Source organism: Narcine bancroftii, chromosome 4 (assembly GCF_036971445.1).
Source record: "Narcine bancroftii isolate sNarBan1 chromosome 4, sNarBan1.hap1, whole genome shotgun sequence".
Lineage (NCBI taxonomy): Eukaryota > Metazoa > Chordata > Chondrichthyes > Torpediniformes > Narcinidae > Narcine > Narcine bancroftii.
In genome coordinates, this window is record NC_091472.1 from 26,436,604 (window position 1) to 26,460,225 (window position 23,622).

General features: G+C 45.1%; 1 protein-coding gene across 3 annotated transcripts in view; it reads right to left on the reverse strand.

The window, feature by feature from the left end:
- mtr (5-methyltetrahydrofolate-homocysteine methyltransferase) overlaps window positions 1–23,622 on the reverse strand; it is a 111,061-nt gene that overhangs the window by 3,639 nt on the left and 83,800 nt on the right. For 2 of the 3 annotated variants that reach the window (XM_069930980.1, XM_069930978.1), the window contains 6 exons: window positions 23,418–23,493; window positions 22,895–23,050; window positions 19,818–20,014; window positions 14,769–14,969; window positions 7,416–7,608; window positions 6,515–6,627 (listed from right to left, as the gene is read on the reverse strand). In XM_069930980.1, the coding sequence (XP_069787081.1) occupies window positions 6,515–6,627; window positions 7,416–7,608; window positions 14,769–14,969; window positions 19,818–20,014; window positions 22,895–23,050; window positions 23,418–23,493 (936 nt within the window). Of the gene's footprint in view, window positions 1–486; window positions 560–6,514; window positions 6,628–7,415; window positions 7,609–14,768; window positions 14,970–19,817; window positions 20,015–22,894; window positions 23,051–23,417; window positions 23,494–23,622 lie in introns of all 3 variants that reach the window. The other variant, XM_069930979.1, reaches the window with a different exon arrangement.

Below are 23,622 nucleotides of genomic sequence, written 5' to 3' on the forward strand. Positions count from 1 at the left end.
CTGAACTGTTAAACTGGCTGAGGAAGGCCACAATAAACTTAAATAGGATTCTTGCGCTCAAACCACTTTGGTTCAAAAGGTGTGAAGCTCCACCATTTTTAGATTCATTAACAGAATCTTTTTTTCCATGGGGACAAGACTTTGTTCCAGTGGATGCAACAAGACCAAAATAGCCCTCAAAGCCCTGATAAGCCTGGCTTTATCACAATGAGCAGCTTGCAATATGACTCAACAGGATTCTGTTGACACTGGTTAAGTGAAAAAACACACAAATGCTGGAGAACCACAGCAGGTCAAACAGTGCCTTTTTGTAGTAAAGTACATTTATCTCCATTCTGTTCCATGGGTTGACCATTCATTGATATTTTAACCATTGTAAGACATAGAAACATAAATGCAAGACAATTAATCTTCCACATCAAACATTAAAAGATAAGCCCCTCTACATTTGAACCTTAAGTTCAAATTTATTGATGGAATACATACATGACATCACATAAACCCTGAGATTCTTTTTTCCTGAGGCCAGGCAGAATTTCTCCATAAACTGTAGTGTAAACTGTAGTCAAGAAAAAGATGTGTATACAAAAGTGAGAAATGTAAATCAAACTGACTGAGCAACACATGAAAAAATTCAGTAATAAATAATGTGCAAAATAAGACCTTAAGTAGTCTCTGACTTGAGTGTTGTTTCGGAGTCTCAAACTGTTCCTGAACCTGGTGGTGTGAGTCTTGTAGCACCTATACCTCTTTCCTGATGGCAATAGCGAGAACAGAGCACGTCCTGATGACTGCTGCTGCTCTCCAATGGTAGCGTTCCACATAGATTTTCTTAATGGTGAGTTTTGCCTGAGATGTCCTGGGCTGCCTCCACTATCTTTTGCAGGTCTTTCTGCTCAGAGGCATTGGTATCCCCACACCAGGCATTGATGCAGCCAGTCAGCACACTTCCCACTCCATATCTGTAGAAGTCTGCCAAGGTTTCCACTGGCATACTGAACCTCCGCAAACTCCTGAGGAAGTGGAGACGCTGACATGGATTCTTCACAATGACGTGTATGTTGGATCCAGGAAAGGTCCTCTAAGATTGTGACTCCCATAAGTTTAAATGTGGCCACCCTCTCCAACTCTGATCCCATAACGATCGTTGGATTGTTCAACTCTGGTTTTCCCTTCCTTTAAGCTACAATCAAACTCCTTGGTTTTGGTGACATTGAGTGCAAGGTTGTTGTTAGTACATAATTCACCCAAGTTTTCAATTTCCTTCCTGTATGCTGTTTCATTGCCTCTTTTCAGCCCACTACTGTGGTATCGTAAGCAAATTTGTAAATAGCTTTGTTGTTATTCCGAGCCATGGAATTTTAGGTGTAAAGCGAGTTGAGCAGGGAGTTAAGTATTCAGTCCTGTGATCCTCCGGTGCATATGGAAAATGTGGAGATGTTCTTACTAATCCATATTAATTGGAGTCTGGCGGTGAGGTATCCAGTATCCAATTGCACAGTGGGGTATTGAAGCCCAGGTCTTGGGGTTTTCTGATTATGAGGGCATGATGGTGTTGAATGCTGAACTGTAGTCAATAAAGAACATCCTGACGTATACTTCCAGTGAGATGGCATCTGCTGTAAACTATTGCATTGAAACGGAATCATGTCATTGTTCAGGCAGGAGCTGATATGCTTCAATAACAGCCACTCAAAACACTTCACTACTGTGGATGTGAGTGCCACTGGTCAACAATCATTTGCACAGGTTACCAAACTCTTCTTGAGCACTGGTCTGATTGAAGTCTATTTGAAACAGGTAGTATCACCCCCTGTCAGAGTGAGACGATGAAGATATCCATGAAAACATTGGCCAGATTTTCAGTACTTGACCGGGTACTCTGTCCAGACTGGATGCTTTCCTTGGATTAATTCTCTGCTAGGTTAACATTTCATAACAGTGCTGAAGAGGAAACAAATACCGCCGGACTTGCATTTCCAGCATTCTCTGATCTCATTATCCTAAACACAAATTTGGCTTTCGTAGCCTCTTGGACACTCTTATTTTGCCTTTTAGAGTGATTAATTCAAGGTGAAACATCTTAGGAAGATCTGTGATATGACAAGGCTCCTTTGCAAGTTGATTCTTTCTTTGTAGTGAGAAAAACATCAAGAAAAGGGGTCAGCTTCAATTTAGTAGGAGGGAAGATTTATGAGGCATTTTTTTTAATGTACAGAGAGTGTTGGGTCCATGGATTACATTGCCAGGGGAAATGATGATACAATAGTTACGTTTATGATGTGTGGTAAACCACTTATGTTATGATTGGCCACAGCCAGTTGGACATGTCTCCTGAGACCCATCCTACCCATAGCCCTTTGCATGCTCCCCATTCCACTCTGCCTTGATCAGTCAGAGGTCGATGGCTGTCCCAGGCTATAGTTAATAAAAGCCTATGTTTCACAACTTCAGTCTTTTGTGATTATTGAGCGTGTCAATTTTATTAACTAAAATTTTTCAAAAAAGAATGGAACAGTACCTGAAAGTTCCACATCAACCCTTGATCATTGGATGCCCCGAACATGTTCAAAATCTGGCTTCGCTGTTTTGAAGACTTCCTGGCGGCAACCACAGACCACATCACCACGGATGCTAACTGACTAAGATTATTCTTCTCAAAAGTCAAACTCCAAGTATTCCCGATGATCAGCGACGCCAGCTCGTACCTGGTGGCCATGGAGATTCTGAAGGCCCAGTTTTGCAAGAAAGAAAATGAGGTCTACACCAGGCACCTCCTGGCCACCAGAAATTAGTGACCCAGTAAGTCAAGCAGCAAGTACTTGCAGGCCCTCTAGAGGTTTTCAGTCAGAGGCCCCTGGAACAAAAGGTACCTGATCTACAGAGGGTGGTTGAGCTGACAAGAGACAATGGAGAGGTGGCCCTTCAAAACACTGATGATTACTTGGCTGGGTCTTGATTGCTGCGGACGCCGCTATCTTGGGATGGGGGATCTTCCCACGCTGTTGCCTACTCCTCTAGTGACCTGATCTCGGCTGTCATTGCTGGTGATACACCCAACTGATACTGATGGGTGCTGGGTAAGCACCCGAGGAAACACTGCCCTGCCAGGAAAGCAGTATGCGCTAGGTACAGGAAAAAGGGACATTATGCCAAGGTTTGCCAGTCCAAACCTGTGAAATCTAGCAGCGCTGTGTGCGGACAGTTGCCACACTGGACTGTGTGGAAAACGCCATCTTCTCAGGCATATGAAGGAGCAGCGAGGGTGGCCATCTCAGGGTTGTGAGCACCTAACGGATTCAATGTAGCGAGCCTATATTGGCCTCCCTCACCTGAACCAAGAGGCACCACACGAACTCGCCAGGTCCATGATGGACGTCCAGGTAAAATGGCATGTTACCAACTGTATTTGATAGCGTGAGTGCAGAAAGTTTTATTCACCCTGATCCATAGGCCTACCAAAACCAAGATATCACCCATATCCAATCACACACAGCAGCCATCTATGGGTCCTGCGTAGTGACCCTGACCATTGGAGGCATGGCTTACAAACATGTCAGGCTACTCATCATGCCACAACTCTGTACCCCCTTGCTACTGGGCCTGGATCTCCAATGCTAACTTCAGAAAGTTGCATTGAAATTCAATGGGCCCTCACCATCTGCAATGAACAATTCACAGACGGCCCTCTGCATGCAACCTGTGGCCTCTCGACCCTCAAGGGCGTCCTCCCCCCCCCCCCCCCCCCGCCACCTGTTTGTCAACCTCACCCATGACTGTGTGCTTGTGGTCACCAGGAGTAGACAGTACTATGTGTCTGACAGGGTGTTCATTAAGTCGGAGGTTCAGCGCTTGTTGGGTAAGGGCATCATCAAGGCCAGCAATAGCCCTTGGTGGGCCCAGGTGGTTGTAGTAAAGAATGCGGAACCGGTACACACAGCTCGATGCGTACCCCCTTCCCCACATATCCGATATGGTCAAGCCGATCACACAATATCGAGTATTCTCCACAATTGACCTGAAGTCAATGTATCACCAGCTCCCGATCCGCCAGGAGGACCGCCGGTAAACTGCATTCGAGGCAGTTGGCCACCTCTACCTCTTCCTCCAGGTCCCTTTTGGCGTCACCAATGGTTCTCCGTCTTCCAGCGGGAGGTGGACCACTATAAGCTGCAGGCCACCTTACCATACCTAGTTAATGTAACCATCTGTGGCCATGACCTGCAAGATCACGATGCAAATCTCTATAAATTCCTCCAGGCAGCAAAATACTGGAATCTTACCTATAATGAGGACAAATGCATGTTCCAAACAGCATGACTAGTCATTCTTGACTGCATGATCGGAAACGGTGTCATTGGCCCTGACCCTGACTACATGTCTCCATTGCTGGAGCTACTTCTCCCAGATATCCTCAAAGCACTGAAAAGATGCCTCTGTTTCTTCTCATATTACGCTCAATGAGTCTTCAAGATTTGCCTGTTGGTCACGGCAACCATTTTTACCCTGCCAGCAGAGGCCCAAGCTGTATTTGACTGTATCAAGGACAACATCGCCAAGACAACTATGCATGCCAGAGATGAATCCAAACCATTCCAAATGGAGAGCAATGAATCTGATTTTGCCCTGGCTGTCACACTCAACCAAGCGGGAAGACCCGCCACCTTGTTCTCACACACCCTCCAGGGCCATGAAATTTGCCAGTCCTCTGTTGAGGAGGCCCAGGCCATCGTGGAGGCAGTACGCCACTGGAGGCACTACCCGCCGGGAAAAAGTTCACTCTCCTCACAGATCAGCAAGCGGTTGCATTCATGTTTAATAATAAGCAGAGAGGCAAAATCAAGAATGATAAGATCTTTAGGTGGAGAATCGAACTGTCCACTTACAACTATGCCATCCTCTACTGGACTAGCAAACTTAACATGCCCAGAAACTCTTACCCTGAAGGACTTGTGCCAGTGTCCAAATGGACAGACTGCAGACCCTCCATAATAACCTTTGTCATCCCACAGTAACAAGGTTTTTCCATTTTATCAAATGGAAGTCCAGAAAATGACTAAAAACTGCCAGGTCCGTGCCGAATGCAAACCGCAATTCTACTGACCGGACAAGGCACATCTGATCAAAGCTAGCCACCTAAGCATTGATTTTAAGGGGGCCCTCCTCTGGAACGTCTACTTCCTCACAATCATCGACAAATACTCCCATTTCCCTTTCGCCATCGTGCCCGTGTCATGCCAACATGACCGTGGCCACAGTTATCAAGGCCCTCTACAATATCTTTATGCTCTTTGGGTACCCTAGTTTCATCCTCATTCATGAGCGATGAGCTGCAGCAGTACCTGCTGGCCAGGGGCATCGCCACAAGCAGGACCACCAGCTACAACCCTAGAGGAAAGGGAGAATGCCACGGTCTGGAAAACTGTCGTTCTGGCACTGAGGTCACGGGGCCTCCCATCTCCCGATGACAAGAACTCCTCTTAGACGCACTCCATTCCGTCCGTTCACTTTTATGTATGGCTTCTAACAACATGCCTCATGAACGGATGTTTGCTTTCTCGAGGAAGTCTGCGTCGGATTATACGCCCGCCTGGCTTACCTCCCCAAGACCGGACCTGCTTCGGAAACATGCCAGGCAATCTAAGACCGACCCACTGGTCGAGAGGGTCTGCCTCCTCCATGCTAACCCCCAGTATGCCTACATTGTCTTCCCTGACAGGCACGAGGACACAGTGTTGAACCAGGATCTGGCACCATCAGGCACCCCTCCAATTACGACTGACCACCACAGGCATTCCCCCCCCCCCCACTGCTACCTTGGGGGGGGGTCTCTGAGCCTGTGGCTGACCACTCTCCACTCCTGGCTACTGTTGTCACCCATGATGCACCAGCAGCACACTCCCTTACCCCCTCACCTATTCCCCTGCACCCCCCTCCCCGACAAACTGTAACTGATGATGACAGGCCAACCCCACAGCTGCTCAGGATGTTACGGCAGTGCCCCAATCAGTACCACATTGTTCGCTGCAGCAAAGGAGTCCTCCTGATAAACTTAATCTGTAAAATGTATATATGTATAATTATCTCATCTTTTTTTTTCTCACCTGGCAGGACACTTCTTAAAAAGGAGTGGTGAATGTGGTAAACCACTGTTATGCTATGATTGGCTGCTGCTGCCTGGACACGCCTCCCAAGACTGATCCTACCCATAGCCCTTTGCATGCTCCCATTCCATTCTGCCTTGATCAGTCAATGAGGTTGATGGGTGTTCCAGTCTATCGTTAATAAAAGCCTAACAGTCTTTTGTAATTATTGATGGTGCGTCACGAGGCAATTAGATGGCCAGGCTTAGAATGGGGGAAATGGATGATTTGCTGCTGGACGTGCAGTTTAAGTTAGCGTAATTGTCAGCACAGACCTTATGGGCTGAAGAGTCTTCTTATGCTATACTCTCCTATGTTACACATTTGAAGCTTGTTCCCTTTTTCCCCTGGATGAGGCATTGGCAACCAACCTGTTCCTTAGTAACTTTTCCAACTGCAAAATACATAGACTCAGGGCTGGAAAAGTAAAGTCCTGAGACTGCAGCCGCTGGTGTCATGGCAAAGGATTCAGTCATTGCAATCCCTGTGTGGAAAATAAAGATAAATCTTTTCAGTTTTGCATTTAGAAGGAGAAAATGGCAAACACTTAATATTCTTTTTCTTTCTTTCTTTCTTTTTCAATCTTTTTATTATTATTATAATTTATAAACACATACAGTTCAAAGAGATATAAAAAATACATAGTAAGTAATGAATTAATACAGAGATATTAAACAATAATATTACAGAATAAAAATATATCATAAAAAAAATTTTAGATCAGTTTAAGGTGTGAACTATCTCTAAAAAAAAAGATATAATTAATAACAATATATGAAAAAAGAGAAAAAAAAACCCCAAAAAAGAAGAAAAAACAAATCTGAATTAAAAAAAAACTTTAAAAAAAAACAAAAAAAAAACCTACAGATATAGCTAAACCACGCCGATCACTCCGATCTCAACTTACAGCCCAATTATCATACATAATCATAGAAAGAAAACAGAGCCAGATCAACTCACCACAAATGAAAATATCCTCCCACTGTTTTCCAATGGTTTACCCAAACTATACTATGTTTAAATTTAGAGAAAATTAGAAACTCTGTCTATGAATCCCCTTCTAAGTTTGAGTTAACCTGGCAAACACTTAATATTCTAATACACTGAATCCTTTCAGATAATTTATAGCAATTAGGTTCAGGAAAGTAAAGCTGCTCTTCAGCTAAAATGTAGGCTTAACAGAATTCCCAGAGTTGCTCTTGCAGGAGACAGTTCTTAATTTCTCCTCCTCCCCCTTCCCCCATGAATTTCTGCTGAAAAGGAAAATCTTACCTGTGCTCTCCTCAACTTTAGCCAGCTTCCACATCGTTATCTTTTCAGTGTGATCAGGCTGGATCGGGTACCCTGGTGCTGGGCGGATTCCCACGTATTTGACTCTATGCAAATCACCAACAGTCAGGTTCTCCTCAGGGGAGTAGCCCCAGAATTCCTTCCGCACTCTTGCATGCATTTCTTCGGCAAAGGCCTTTGAATTGAAAAGTGAACATTTCTGAATTATTTAAAAACAACCCACCAAATATGGTGTGCAAATAGCAAGATCTGAATCTGGCTACAAAGTAAAGATGATTTCTGAGCGCCTTCCACAGAAAGTGTCCAACCAGAGAGATCAATAAAAACACAAACTCTAATGCTGCTATACATTCTTTCATTTGTCCCTTTAGCTGCACTAAGACCTCTTATGTGTTCACAATCCATATCTGGATACTGCACTGCCTTTCGCTGGGAACAAGAGCGATGCCGGTTGGAGATAGCTATAACTTTGCCTACAACAAAGGCTATTTGGCCCATCAAGCTTATGTTATCTGTGTCTTAATTTCAACCCCCCCCCCCCCCCCCCCCCCCCCCCAGTTATTGATCATCAACCGCACCTTTCATATAACCACACTGGAGATAGTTTACAGTAGCCAATTAATCAGCCAACCAGAGTTTAGGACTCGAGATGAAATCCCAGCACTCAAAGGAAACCCACACAATCAAAGGGTGAATGCTCAAACTCCACCCCAAAAGTCAATGGACCACACCCCAAAGCTCCCTCCAAAGAGCCCAGTAACCTGATCTTTTTCAATATAAAGCCACTTCAACATTTGGTATTTCACAAGTCAATCAAACTAAAACAGGAACAAAAACAAATGCTGGAAGAACTCAGCCAGTCAAACAGCATCAGTGGAAAAATAAAATAGTTCATGTTTCAGTGAACTGGGGGACAGAAAGGCTCTCAGTTTTCATTGGAAGGAGAAAGGTGCAAAGCAAAAAAGGTGGATTAAGGCAAATTAGGTGATAATGAGCATGAGTACTGATGGTTAGCAAGACAATTTAAAGAAATGGGGTGGGGTGGGGAGAGGGTGGAGAGGAAGAAAGAAGCACTGTCATGGGAATCAATGAGAGAACAGTTTATCTCAAATTGGAAACTTCTTTTTTCATTTCTAAAGATAGAAAGTGCTTAGAGTGAAAGCAAGCAATTGTTCTGTTAGCTTATACTGGGCTTCACTGTTAGTGTGGAAGAGGCTACAGAAAGACATCAGAATGAAAATTTAGACATTCAGAACAGTAACAGCCCCTTTCGGCTAATGAAGCCATGCTACCTTGATCCCATCCAATAAACCTACAAGCCTGGTACGTTTTGAACGGTGTGAGGAAACCGAAGCACCTGGAGGAAATTCACACAGATACAGAGAGAACGTACAAATTCCTCATCGACAGCACCGGAGTCGAAACTTGGTCCTGGTCGCTTGGAACTGTAATAGTGTTGCGCTAACTGTGTTGTCCATGTTAGAACAGAACACTACAGCACAGTACAGGTTGTTCGGCCCTCGATGTTGCGCCGGCCCATATATTCCTTAAAAAGTACTAAACCCTCCTTACTCCGTAACCTTCCATTTTTCTTCCATCTACTCTTAAATGCCCCAAATGTTCCAGTCTCCACCACCATCCCTGGAAAGGCATTCCAGGCACCCACAACTCTACATAAAAAACTTACCCCTGATGTCTCCCCTAAATTTTCCACCTTTTGTACATAAGTTCTCTGGTGTTTGCTATTCCTGCCCTGGGAAACAGACGCTGGCTGTCCACCCCATCTTGTAGACCTCGATTAAGTCTCCTCTCATCCTTCTATACTTCAAAGAGAAAAGTCCCAGCTCTGCTAACCTTGCCTCATAAGACACATTTTTCAATCCACACATCATGGTAAATTTCCTCTGCTTCCATATCCTTCCTATAATGAGGTGAATACAATACTTTAAATGAGGTGAATACATTACTCTTAATGTGGTCTCACCAGAGATTGGTAGAGTTGCAACATGACCTCTCTACTCTTGAGCTCAGTCTCCCTATTAATGAAGCTCAGCATCCTATAGGCCTTCTTAACTATTTTATCATCTTCTGTGGAAACCTTGAGGGATGTATGGATTTGGACCTCAAGGTCCCTCTGTTCATCCACACTCTTCAGTAACTGACCATTAACCCTGTACTCAGACTTCTGGTTTGTCCTTCCAAAATGCATCACCCCACATTATACAGATTGAACTCCAGCTGCCACTTCTCTGCTCAATTCTGCATCCTGCCTATATCTTCCCGTAACCTTCGCCAACCTTCAGCTCCATCCACAACTCTTCCAATTTTCATATCATCTGCAAACTTACTGACCCATCCTTCCGCCTCTTCATCCAGGTCATTTATTTTTTAAAAATCACAAAGAACATGAATGTTTCAAGAGAATTGGCTGCATTTTCATTTCCTTTTCAAGAACGAATATTGTCTCTGCCTGGAATACCCGACAGGAAGCGTGGATAAAGCTCAGCTAACTATGCAAAAAAAATGTGCATATTTTGCACATTAATCTGTAGCTATGCAGACAGCCTGAATTATTCAAACTAAACTTTTCTCCTTTGAATAATTTTTGACTATTTCAAGAATTAAGTTCTTAGGAGCTTCAAGAGCTAAATTTTAAAATTAGACATATAGCACGGTAACAGGCCATTATGGCCCATGAGCCCTACAACCCCTGGTACGTTTCGAACAGTGGAAGGAAACCAGAGATCTCGGAGGAAACAAAATATTTCAGTAACAATTGGGTCTAGAGCAGTGGTTCTCAACCTTTTTTTTTCCAACTCACATACCACCTTAAGTATTTTCTTTGGCTTGGCTTCGCGGACGAAGATTTATGGAGGGGGTAAAAAGTCCACGTCAGCTGCAGGCTCGTTTGTGGCTGACAAGTCCGATGCGGGACAGGCAGACACGGTTGCAGCGGTTGCAGGGGAAAATTGGTGGGTTGGGGTTGGGTGTTGGGTTTTTCCTCCTTTGCCTTTTGAAGGTGAGGTGGGCTCTGCGGTCTTCTTCAAAGGAGGTTGTTGCCTGCCAAACTGTGAGGCGCCAAGATGCACGGTTTGAGGCGTTATCAGCCCACTGGCGGTGGTCAATGTGGCAGGCACCAAGAGATTTCTTTAGGCAGTCCTTGTACCTTTTCTTTGGTGCACCTCTGTCACGGTGGCCAGTGGAGAGCTCGCCATATAACACAATCTTGGGAAGGCGATGGTCCTCCATTCTGGAGACGTGACCCATCCAGCGCAGCTGGATCTTCAGCAGCGTGGACTCGATGCTGTCGACCTCTGCCATCTTGAGTACTTCGACGTTAGGGATGAAAGCGCTCCAATGGATGTTGAGGATGGAGCGGAGACAACGCTGGTGGAAGCGTTCTAGGAGCCGTAGGTGGTGCCGGTAGAGGACCCATGATTCGGAGCCAAACAGGAGTGTGGGTATGACAACGGCTCTGTATACGCTTATCTTTGTGAGGTTTTTCAGTTGGTTGTTTTTCCAGACTCTTTTGTGTAATTCCTTACTAAATCACAGAACACCTATGGCATAGGTATTACTTAAGGTGGTATGTGAGTGGAACGAAAATCTTTGAAAACCAGTGCTGCAGACCTATTAGTCGGATGGAGTGAAGATGTAAGAATCAGTTGTCAAAGATAAGATTATGGAGTACCTAGAGGAGCATCACAAGATGGGTCTATCAGCATGGTTTCCTTAAAGGAAAATCATGCCTGACAAACCTACTACAATTTTTTGAGATAACGAACAGGATAGACAGTGGAGAAGTTGTGCATATTGTTTAGGTGGACTTTTAAAAGGCCTTTGACAAGGTGCCAATATGAAAGATGAGAGCTCCTGGAATTACATGCAGTAGAGCATTGGTTAATAAGCAGGAAACAGAGAGTGGAAATAAAGGGATACTATTCAGGTGGGTTGCCTATTACTCAGGGCAGTCTGCAGGTGTCAGTGTTGGGGTTGTTTCTTTTTACGTTGTGTATAAATGATTTGGATAAGAAATATATAGCTTTGTGGCTAAATTTGCAGATGACACCAAAGTAGGTGGCGTTGCTGGTGGTACTGAGAACGCGGAAAGGCTGCAGAGTGACTTGGACAGATTAAAAGAATGGGCAGAGATGGGAGATGAAATACAATGTTGGGAAGTATTCAGTCGTACAAGAAATAGAATGGCAGGGAGACTATTATTTCGATAAGAAGAACATTCGAAATTCGGAGGTGCAAAGGGACATCGAGCAGGATCCCCGAAAGGTTAACCTCCAGCTTGAGTCAGCAGGTGAACGAAGCAAATGCAATGTTGGCTTTCACTTCTAGAGGATACAAGGGCAGGGATGTCATGATGAGACTCTTAGGGCACTGGTGAGACCTCACTTGGAGTACCGCATAGAGTTTTGGGCGCCTTATTTGAGACAGGATGTGCTAGCATTGGAGAAGGTTCAGAGAAGTTTTATTAGAATTGGGAACGTATGCCAGCTCTTGAACTGTACTCATTGGAGTACAAAAGGATGAGGGGGAGGACCTCACGGAGATATTTTGAACGCTGAAAGGCCTGGACAGAGGAGGTATGACAAAGTTATTTCCTATGGTAGTAGAGTCTAGGACAAAAGGCCACAATTTCAAGATAAAATGGCATCAATTTAAAACAGAAATGTGGAGACATTTCTTTAGCCAGAGGGTTGCGAGTCTGTGGAACTTGTTGCTACAAATGGCAGTGTAAATGAGGTCGTTGGGTGCATTTAAGACAGAAATTGACAAGTATTTGATTAGTCAGGGCATCAAGGGATACGTGGAGAAGGTCAGGGAGTGGGGCTGAATGATAAGGACCAGCTCAGGATTAAATGGCAGAGCAGACCCAATGGTTCGATTGGCCTACTTCTGCTCTTATATATTGTGAGATCTTTTAAAAGCACAGCATGGAAGGTGTCTGAAACACTGCCATGGGTTGTGGTTAAAGCGGATTTGATAGTGTAGTAAAAATCCAAAAATCTGGATGCCAGAAGTCCAGACCATCTGATAATCTGGATTTCTTGTGTGCATGCATAAGTGCCACAGATGTACAGCAGCAACAAATGACTACGAGGATGTCGCAGACATGCAAGAAAAAAAAAATGTTTTTTCGTTCTTTTTGTTTTATATGTAAAAAATGTTTCGTTAATAAACTATCAAAATTTACCTGCTTATTCTTAAATTTGAATTTTAAAAGTTCTGATCGAGAATCCGAAAATCCTTGAGCAGTCAGGACTTTAGGACTTTTACTATACAGGTCTGCGCAGTTTCATATCTGTTCGAGCAACATCTGACTGCATCCGTGGTCCCGTAATTATTCGTTACTGCAAGTCCGCAGCAATTTAGAAAAAGCGATGGCTAGCTATAGGAGATTATGTACCGTATACCCAAACTGATTCCACTGAGCCGCTCTCTCACAGTCCCATAACAGACCCACACTGATCCCTACTTACCATTAAAAAGTTTACAGGTACACCACAGTATCCCATAGAGCTTTGGTAAGTATATAATATGGTGATTGCACAACATCCACATTGCATAATGCCCAATTTTACAGAACATATCGTGGATGTTAAGTGGTGCATATCTGTAGTATTTTCAATAGACATACAAATATGGAGGGAATAGAAGGAGATGGATCCTGTGCAGGAAGAAGAGATTTAGTTTGATTTGCCATCGTATTCTGTGCAGACTTCATGACCGAAGGGCCTGTTCCCATGTTCTAGCTCACAAATTCTGAGTGAACCTCTCACAGGGGGATACAATGAAGAAAATGCTGAATTACTGAGCATCAAATTAAAAAAAATAAAAAGGGAAAAAGGTCGATAGGATGCTTAAAGCAAAAAAAACTTGTCAAATAAGTGCTCTGCTCCAAAATGTATCAGCCCCTCACCCAAATATTTACCACATACATAGAATTGAACATTTTTCTGTTGGAAGTTTAGGTTCAATACCATGGCACAGAAATTATGTGGTGACTAATTTTAATAGTTATCAATTAGATAGTTTTTCAATATGTAATTTTTAGATCTTTTCTCTGGATTTGGGATAATGTTTGTAGTTAATATTAATACCTCTTAATGATCACCTTAGGGACACAGTAGAATCTGCAACATACCAGAGTTTTGCAACTTCCGAAAAAGAATTGTCCGCTGCCAATGGGAGTGGCAACTCTTTTAGGACAGATATGAAGGAACTTGCTTACATTTCATTCTCCAAATCAGTGTACCGTCTTGTGATTTATAATGCTACTGTTTATTAACATTATTTAAACCACATATTTCAATGTGATTGTGAATGTAATTTTCTCTTTGATTTTCACAAAAGAGAGCTTTGTTTAACAAAATGCAATTATATTGTCCCCCTTCTCTACCCCATTAACACATGGCTACGTAGTGCAATATGACATTAGCCCCAAATTCTTTGGCTAAATCACAAGATGTGCTGTGCAGTGATGGTTTGATTTCAGATACAAAGAAATAAAGGCTTTTTTTTTCTATTCCCATTTGAATTATTTGTCCCATTTATCTCACTGAGTGTAGAATTATGAGGGGTGATCTTATTGAAACATACAATGGGGCAAGAAATGGTAGTTGTTGAGCAGGTTCCACGAGTGATGTTAACAAGAGGTCATAGTTAAAAGATAATGGAGCCAGTGATTTAAAAGAGATGTGCAAAAATTTCTTCTTACACATGGTAGCAAATCACTATGCCAAAAGATCTTGGCATCAAGATCACTAGAAGTGTTTAAAGAGAAGGTTTAATGGTTATTTTGAAGTATCAGGAAATTGTGGGCTATGTGGAACTGGTACAGAAGAAATGCTGAGGTCTGCCAGATCAGCCATGATTAAGTTGAAACCCACTCAATAACCTCCTGATTGCATGTATAACAAAAACTGGATATAATGTCACAAAACTGGGATTAACATTTTGTTTAATGGAGTCCAGTTATCTCTTGGTTCACTCCGTTCTTTTTCAGCATCAATTCTCTACTTTGTAATGACGTTGTTCCTCAAATAGATGTTGAAGTTTGAGACAAAAACACATCAATTATTTTAAGACTCCAGAGTATAGACAATTTAGTAAAGCTACTTTTGCATTCACAATGTTGACAAATACAGGTAAAACTCAGACCCAACTCCAAGAGTAATCCATTTTTAAGGAAGGAAACAACCAACTTATTGTTCAACTACTGATTATGAGGTACAATTTGAATAGTTTTTTTTGTAAATTATCTTTTGTGCATGAAACATCCTTGTTAGTACTAGATTATGGTTCTTCAATTCTGAAACTCACTTCAGCCAATCTGTCTGCCAAGGCTTTAACCATTATGCTACTGTAGTCATCACCTTCCTTTTCATACCGCTTGCTCAGCAACTCAGCACCAAAGCATGCAACTGCAAATATGCCGAGGTAATCTGGCACCCCCGAGTCCAAGGGTGCTATGAAGTCAGAAATGCAGTAGTACTTTTCCGTGCTGAAGGTGTCCTTTTCCGCCTAGAAAATATGAAGGACAAAATGTATGTTTTGTTGGCAAACAGTATGTCAAAGAAAAAGCATGAAAATGACAGTCCTGACCATGGAGAGAAATATCTTTAGGACAAAACAAGAACCTATACTACAGCTGTAGGTACATTCAAAATTGTATATCTGCTCACTGCATTTGGAAAACTACTCACAATGTGATTCCAGTAACACATTCTTTCAAAGCTCTTCACTTAATAATTCAGTTTTAAACTTGAAAACATCCAGATTGCTATCACTTCAAGTTTTGCTGTGAAATCAAAATGTATTAAAAAAAACTAATACTTTATACAAATACACCACTTAACCTCCAGTTCTGACTGGGAGAGGCTTCAAGCATAAGAAACTGTCTTGACACCCCCATCTCAATGGTTGCCTCATCTCACTGGTTGCCCCATCTCACTGGTTGCCTCATCTCACTGGTTGCCCCATCTCACTGGTTGCCTCATCTCACTGGTTTCCCCATCTCACTGGTTGCCCCATCTCACTGGTTGCCTCATCTCACTGGTTGCCCCATCTCACTGATTGCCCCATCTCACTGGTTGCCCCATCTCTCTGGTTGCTTCATCTCACTGGTTGCCCCATCTCTCTGGTTGCTTCATCTCACTGGTTGCCCCATCTCACTGGTTGCCTCATCTCACTGGTTGCCCTATCTCACTGGTTGCCTACTATTACGGTGTAATGAGAAACTAATGGTACTCTTCTTCAGCAAATAGCATCTAAGGGGGCAAGGTGATTTACAATATATACACCCCTTCTTGATGCTTTCCATGCTCCAGCCCAATAGGGCCTTTGAGTCTAGATCACTGGAAATATTTAAAGAAGTCAATCATTTTTTTTAAAAAAAAGGCCAGGAAATTGAGGGCTACATGGAACTGATGCAGATGTGTTGAGCCCTGGCAGATCAACGAGGATCATATTAAATAGAATTTACAAAGAAGTAAACTTATGATTAAAAGGAGAGCAATGTAGATAATGGAAGTCAGCCTGAAGAAAACTGAGGTCCTCCATCAGCCAGCTCCCCACCATGACTACCAGCCCCCCGACATCTCCATCGGGCACACAAAACTCAAAACGGTCAACCAGTTTACCTATCTCGGCTGCACCATTTCATCGGATGCAAGGATCGACAACGAGATAGACAACAGACTCGCCAAGGCAAATAGCGCCTTTGGAAGACTACATAAAAGAGTCTGGAAAAACAACCAACTGAAAAACCTCACAAAGATAAGCGTATACAGAGCCGTTGTCAGCTCCGAATCATGGGTCCTCTACCGGCATCACCTACGGCTCCTAGAACGCTTCCACCAGCGTTGTCTCCGCTCCATCCTCAACATTCATTGGAGCGCCTTCATCCCTAACGTCGAAGTACTCGAGATGGCAGAGGCCAACAGCATCGAGTCCACGCTGCTGAAGATCCAGCTGCGCTGGGTAGGTCACGTCTCCAGAATGGAGGACCATCGCCTTCCCAAGATCATGCTATATGGCGAGCTCTCCACTGGCCACCGTGACAAAGGTGCACCAAAGAAGAGGTACAAGGACTGCCTAAAGAAATCTCTTGGTGCCTGCCACATTGACCACCGGCAGTGGGCTGATATCGCCTCAAACCGTGCATCTTGGCGCCTCACAGTTCGGCGGGCAGCAACCTCCTTTGAAGAAGACCGCAGAGCCCACCTCACTGACAAAAGACAAAGGAGGAAAAACCAAACACCCAACCCCAACCAACCAATTTTCCCCTGCAGCCGCTGCAACCGTGTCTGCCTGTCCCGCATCGGACTTGTCAGCCACAAACGAGCCTGCAGCTGACGTGGACATTTACTCCCTCCATAAATCTTCGTCCGCGAAGCCAAGCCAAAGAGACACTTGAATTTGAAGGTCCAAAAACATTTGAATCTCAAAAAGAACACTATCCTCTGATTACAGGCCTGGCATTTCAGTCAGTGGTACTTCTGGTGATAAGACCACCAGCTTACTGCAGGGGGCGACCTCTGTACCTGCAGGAAGACCACTCAAGGGGCTGACTCCACATGTCTGGCTGTCATTCAACTGACCTGAATATAAACCTGAACCGGCCCCTCCTGGGCCAGTCACTCATGGAGCCACCAGGACAAAAACTGGTGTACAAACTTTTAATGGATTAAAGCCTATTATACAATCTTTGCTGAGTTTTTGTGTTTGCTTGGCTCACCACAGTGGACCACAATTTTAAAGAGATACCATGGAGAGGTTTCTGATGACTGGAAACCTTGAGATTGACTTGACTCCCAACACCCAGATGCCCCGGCAAGCTTCGAGATCTGGAAGCACGTGACTAAAGTGATCATCCAAACACAGGCTGAGGTGATCAACACCAACCAGAAGCGACTCATGGTGCTCTGCACCAAGCTGGGTCCACACACTTTCCAAGCCATCAGAGACTGCACGGAGTACAAACCTGTGATGGCCATCCTGGAGAGCAAACGTGGTCTACGCCCGGTACCGGCTCAGCATCAGGGTCCAGCAGCCAGGTGAGAAGGTAGATACCTATTTGGGTACCCTGTGTGAGCTAGCTCACCCGTGCCGAACTGAGATCGCGGTGATTGAAGGAGAAGTGGAGCGACTGATCCGGGATGCCTATGTGTGAGGGCTGCACTCGAGGAACGCCCAACAGAAGCTGCTGGAAGAAAACATTGTCTCGTTTACCAGGACAATGGAGGTACTCCACTCCCTGGAGGCTGCAGCTCATTATGAAGAGGCATTCGATGCCCGACTCCCCCAACCCCTGGCCTGGCAGATGCAAACAACCACTGTCGTCGATGGGCCCTATGTGGATGAGACGATTGCAGCCGCTGGTGCAGCGCACCCCTGTAAGTACTGCAGGTCCTGGTGTGGGTCAGACAGACAATCCTGCAAAGGCTGCCCAGCGAGAAATTCACATTGGTCCAGATGCGGGAAGAAAGGCCACTTCACCAAGGTGTGCCTTTCCAGGCCCGTTGGGAGCGCTGTGACCCTCAGCTGGGAGCCCTCCTGAACACCCACAAAGGTAAGATCAAGAACTACAAGTTCTTGTGCAGGAGCCAAGCTTGCCACATTCAGCTATGACATCCAGTACAGACTGGGGAAGTTCAACAACTCCATGCATGCAGTCTAACCTACTGCAGGCGCTGCACGACACCCTCTACCACCCGGGTATCATGCGCCTGTATCACTTCATCAAGTCCCGAAACCTCTCCTTCACTGTCCAAGAAGTCTGGACCATGACTGAGTCATGCAGGCTCTGTGCGGAGTGCAAACTGCACTTCTGCCCTCCAGAGGCCCACGTCGTCAAGGCCACTAGGCCCTTCGAGTGGCTCAGTATTGACTTCAAGGGCCCCCTGCTTTCCATGAACAAGAACGTCTAATTCCTCTTGGTCGTAGACGAATATTCCCATTTACCCTTCACCATCCCCTGCCCTGACACCTCCACAGCCAACGTTATCAAGGCGCTGACACAGATTTTCACCATGTTCGGATACCTAACATTCATCCACAGTGGTTGGGGTCCAGCTTCATGAGTGAGGAGCTGCGCCAGTACCTGGTAGTGCGAGGCATTGCAGCTAGTCACATGACCAGCTACAACCCAAGGGGCAACAAGCAGGTGAAGCACGAAAATGGGGTGATCTGGAAGGCAGTCCTCCGGACCATTGGAGTACCTGAGGTTCAAAGGCTGGTACATTGACCTCTGGCAAGAGGCCTCCCTGAGGCACTCCATGCTATAAGGTTGCTCTCGTGCACAGCAACTAATCAGATCCCTCATGTGTATCTTTTCTCACTTCTCGTGAAATGAGTGACTGGTGTCTCCCTCCCGACTTGGCTAACATCTCCAGGACCGGTGCTCCTCTGCAAACACATGCGGGCCCACAAGTCCAACCCACTGGTCGAGCAGGTACTCCTCCTCCACGCCAATCAGAATTTTGCCAACATCACGTACCCCAATGGCTATGAGGACACCATCTCGACCAGGGATCTCGCACCAGCAGGGGCCCCACCCCTCCCCAACATCACAAGTACCCAGCTCAACCTCTCCACCATGGGTACCCTTGGCTTACTCAGGATTCGGGGGCCGACCTCCAACCTCCACCTCTCAGAAGACTCCACTCATGGACCACACCCTCCCAGCCATCCCCGGCGGAAAGACATGCAAACAGACACCACTCTGCCCACACCACCGCCCGCCCTGGCCATCCCTCAGGCAACCCCGCCCTCACCGACCTTTGACCAGGAGCCAACCCTGCGACGGTCTCAGACTGCCTGAACCTGTAAATGACACCCGGCACCGTTTCCCCACCCACCCCCCCATCCCCACCCTCGGAACTCATTCTAAGAAAGAGGTGAATGTGGTGATACAACCACCAGCCTACTGCAGGGGGCGACCTCTGTTCCTGCAGGAAGACCATCTAAGGGGCCTGACTCCACCTGGCTGGCTGTCAATCCACCAACCTGAATATAAACCTGAGCCAGCCTCTCCTGGGCCAGTTACTCATGGAGTCACCAGGACAGAAACTGGTGTAAAGTCTGTCGTACAGTCTTTACTGAGTTCTTGTGTTTTCTTGCTGCACCACAGCGCACCACAACATACTATATACACAATATACCACAATACTATATACATTATTAAACAGTGATGATGAGACACATTTTCCCTTTCATAACCAGCGATTTAACTGGATAAGCCATCTGTTAATACTGTATAAATGAGGAACTATTTTTAAATTTGCACCTTCTCTATGCCTTGGTACTAAACTGGGAAGCAATTTCTGAATTGTCAGGAAATAGAGGAACCATTTTTAACGTTCACCTTACCTGTTGCCGTAAACCATGAAACTTTGCCACTGGCTCACCGGTACGAGGGAAATTATCATTTGCAAACAAATAGATGTCATCCCCAACGCTCTGAGCTGGCCAGAACCCTATAATTCCTCTAGCTTTCAATTTTTTCTCTTCAATCAGTTTGTTCATCATATTCTGCGCATCTTGAAAAACCTTCTTGGCTTCTTCACCTGCAGGTTAACAAGTTATGAGGTTAGAGTTTTAAGAGTCAGACAAGCCAAGTCACCTTTATTTGTCATTCATACCATAACTACTAATGCAATGCACAGTAAAGACAAGATAGTATTTCTCCAGGACCATGGAGCAGATTTACATAAATAAGAGGTAAATATTGAGTCATAATACAATAAAAATCCATGATATACTAGTACACGTATGTTCTAGGAATTGAGGAGACTGATGGCTTGGGGGGGGGGGTGGGGGGGAAGAAAAAGCAACTGTTGCACAATCTGTACATGGGGGCCCGAATGCTACGGTGCCTCCTTCCAGATGGCAGATGGGAGAAAAGTCCTTCGCAATAGGCCCTTTCAAATTGCCATGTAAAATGGGGTTAACCAAGCAATTTGTTTGGTTGACAACTCAGGTACATGGCTATTTGAAAGGGTCCAACCCGGTCAAACTAGTCAAAACCCAGCTGGGTCCCTGACCTAACTCAGAGGTGATCAGTGGACCCAGTAAAACTTAACCAGGAGATTTGAAAGGGAAATGGCCGCCCCGGTTACTCTGGTGATGTCAGCGCTTGCATGTGTGTGTCACAGGGAAATCCCTGGCTGAAGTGCTGCTGCCACAACAGGAGAAGGTGCTGCGTATGGTGGGGAGAGTGGTTGATGTCACTATTGGGGGGGGGGGGGTGGGGGAGGACCGTGATGTGTCACTGCCACAAACAGGGAGGGGTGACGCAATCAGGTGGGGGGGGGCAGCGATATGCCTGCTGCTGCGACCGCCACTCTGGTTCGCGGCAGAGTGGTTCTAGCAGCATGGAGCATCATGGATAGGAAGATGGCCATTGCTCCCACACTCCCGCATTGAGCCGTCACCGCAAACCGGAGTGGCGACAGCGGCACATTGCGGCCCCCACACCTGCTCACAGCACTCCCCACCCCGCTCGCGGAGGCATCACATTGTAGCAGCAATTACCCCGCCCCATTTGCGGCACGTCGCTGGGGGGTGGGGGAGGGAATGACTGATGGCCGGGAAAGGGTGGGGGGGGGGGTGATGATGTTTAGGAGAAATTTAAAAAAGAAAAAGAACTGACTGCATGACGTGTCACTCATGACATCATCGCAGGGGCGGGATCCCCCTTAAACCGCTGGGTTGGCGATTTATCAGGTAGTTCTGGCTGCGATTCGAAAGGTGCATCCTGCACCCATGACCCAGTAATCGCACCCAGGTCCAAGAAGGGCTACATGGGTGCTGCAATTTGAAATCACCTTATGTTATTTGCCTTCCACATATATCGTGTGTTGTAGATGTCCATCATCGTAGGAATAATCTTCTCCGCTGACTCCACTATCCTCTGCAAGGTCTTATGGTCTGAGGTGATACCGTTTCCAAACCAGGCAGTGATGCAATTGCTCAGAATGCTCTCTGTAGAATGTAGTGAAGATGGAGGGTGGGAGATGAACTTTCCTCAGCCTTCGCAGGAAGTAGAGGTGCTGCTGGGCTTTCTTGGCTATGGAGCTGGTGTAGAGGGACCAGATGAGATTCTCTGCCAAGCCCACACCAAGAACCTTGGTACTCTTGACGACCTCAACAGTAAACCCATCAATTGTCAGCACGTTTGCTCTCCAGGATGGCCATCACAGGTCCCCTAGGGACCTCCTGAAGTCGACAACCATCTCTTTTATTTTATTAACATTCAGATCCAGGTTTGTTAGTTCTGCATCAGTCTGTTAGCGTCTGCACTTCATCTCTGTACGCTGACTCATCATTCTTGCTGATAAAGCCCACCACGGTTGTATCGTCGGCGAATTTGATGATGTGGTTTCAGCTCCGTTTTGCTGCACAGTCATGAGTCAGTAGAGTGAAGAGCAATGGACCAAGCTCGCAGCCCTGAAGGGACCCCATGCTCAGTGTGATGGTCTTTGAAAAACTGTTTCCGATCTGGACTGTTTGAAGTCTCCACGTCAGGAAGTCAAGAATTCAATTGCAGAGGGAGGTGCTAAGGCCCAGCTGGCTCAACTTTCCTATCACATACTGAGGTATGAATGTGTTGAGTGCTGAACCGAAGGCAATAAACAGCATTTGAACATACGTGTCCTTATTTTCCAGGTGGCGATGGCATCGTCCATAGAGCGGTTGGATCTATATGCGAACTGAAGTGGATCCAGTGAGGGGGCAGCAGAAACTTGATGTTCCCCATGACAAGACTCTCAGAGCACTTCAAGACGTTTGACGTGAGGGTGCCAGGTTGGTAGTCATTGAGGCAGGACACTGACGAACTTCTTAGGCATGGTGGTGGCTTTGAAGCATGTTGGAACCATGGTGCTGCTCAGGGAGATGAAGATTTCGGTGAGATTATCTGCCAGCTGAGCCGCACAGCCCCTGAGCACTCTACCGAGAGTATTATCCGGACCAGTTGCTTTCCATGGGTTGACCTTGCCTAACACTCTCATCATATCAGCCATTGTAAGACACAGCACCTGATCATTTGGAGGAGAGGTGGTCTTCTTCGCTGCCACATCATTTTTCGCCTCAAACGTACGTAGAAGACCACATAATGCCTTGGAGATACACTGCAGGTGCTGGAATCTAAAGTCAAACGCAATCTGCTAGAGGAACTCAGCAGGTCAAACAGCATCGCTGTGAGAAAAATAATCTGTGTGTGACAGCTTCTGGTCTAATCTTGAGAATACTCGTCATTGCCAATGGATTCAGCAAAAAGAAAGCAAATTTCACTGACCAAGAATACCTTTAATATAATTACCACAGATTGGTATGGCATTCAAACTGCACACCAGCAAACTAAAGACAATAAAAGATTTTAAAAATTAAAATGCAATTTTAAATGTTAAAACTTAATTAGAAGAGTCATTTTTATTGGCACTAACCTACTGTTTTGTCTTTAAATATTTTGGGAAATCCTCGATTTGGGTACTTCCCTTTTAGTTGCCAAACATCAAAGAAGGGTTTCCAGTCAATGTAGTTTGTCAGTCTCTGCAGGTCATAATTATGAAAGGACTGAGTGCCAATGAATTCTGGCTTTACTGCAAAGAAACAAAACTAGCACCGTTACTTTAAGAAAGCAAAACAGATACAAGTATTACAATTTTTTCTTGCATTTTTTTTTATGCTAGTCTCTTTAACAAACATTCATATACTTGTAACTTGTACAGTCAAATCTAAACTTCTAAAGGCACCATACATTTGTTGTTTCTATGTAACTGTAGTAAAAATGCACGATATTTTTATTTAAAATATAGCAGATAAAGAGAAAATCCAACTTTGGCTTGGTGATGGAGGGCGGGGGGGGGTGGAATGTTGAGGCAGGAAGCAAGAGTAGGAGAGGAATAAAAAGATGATTCAAGTAGGAGAGGAATAAAAAGATGATTCTGGCTAGGATCTGTTACTGACCTGGTTTTGGATGGGAGAGCCTGTTGATGTGAAATCCTTGATTCCTTGCTTCCTCTAAAGTTAAGTATTTTCTGTCCTGCAAATGGTTAAGATTCAAAATCAATAAAGAGGCAACCCATCTGTAACACAAACTAAATGTATGCAACTGCACCCTCAGAATAGTTTGAGTTTGAGAAAACTTTTATTTGAGTCAGTCATATAGCAC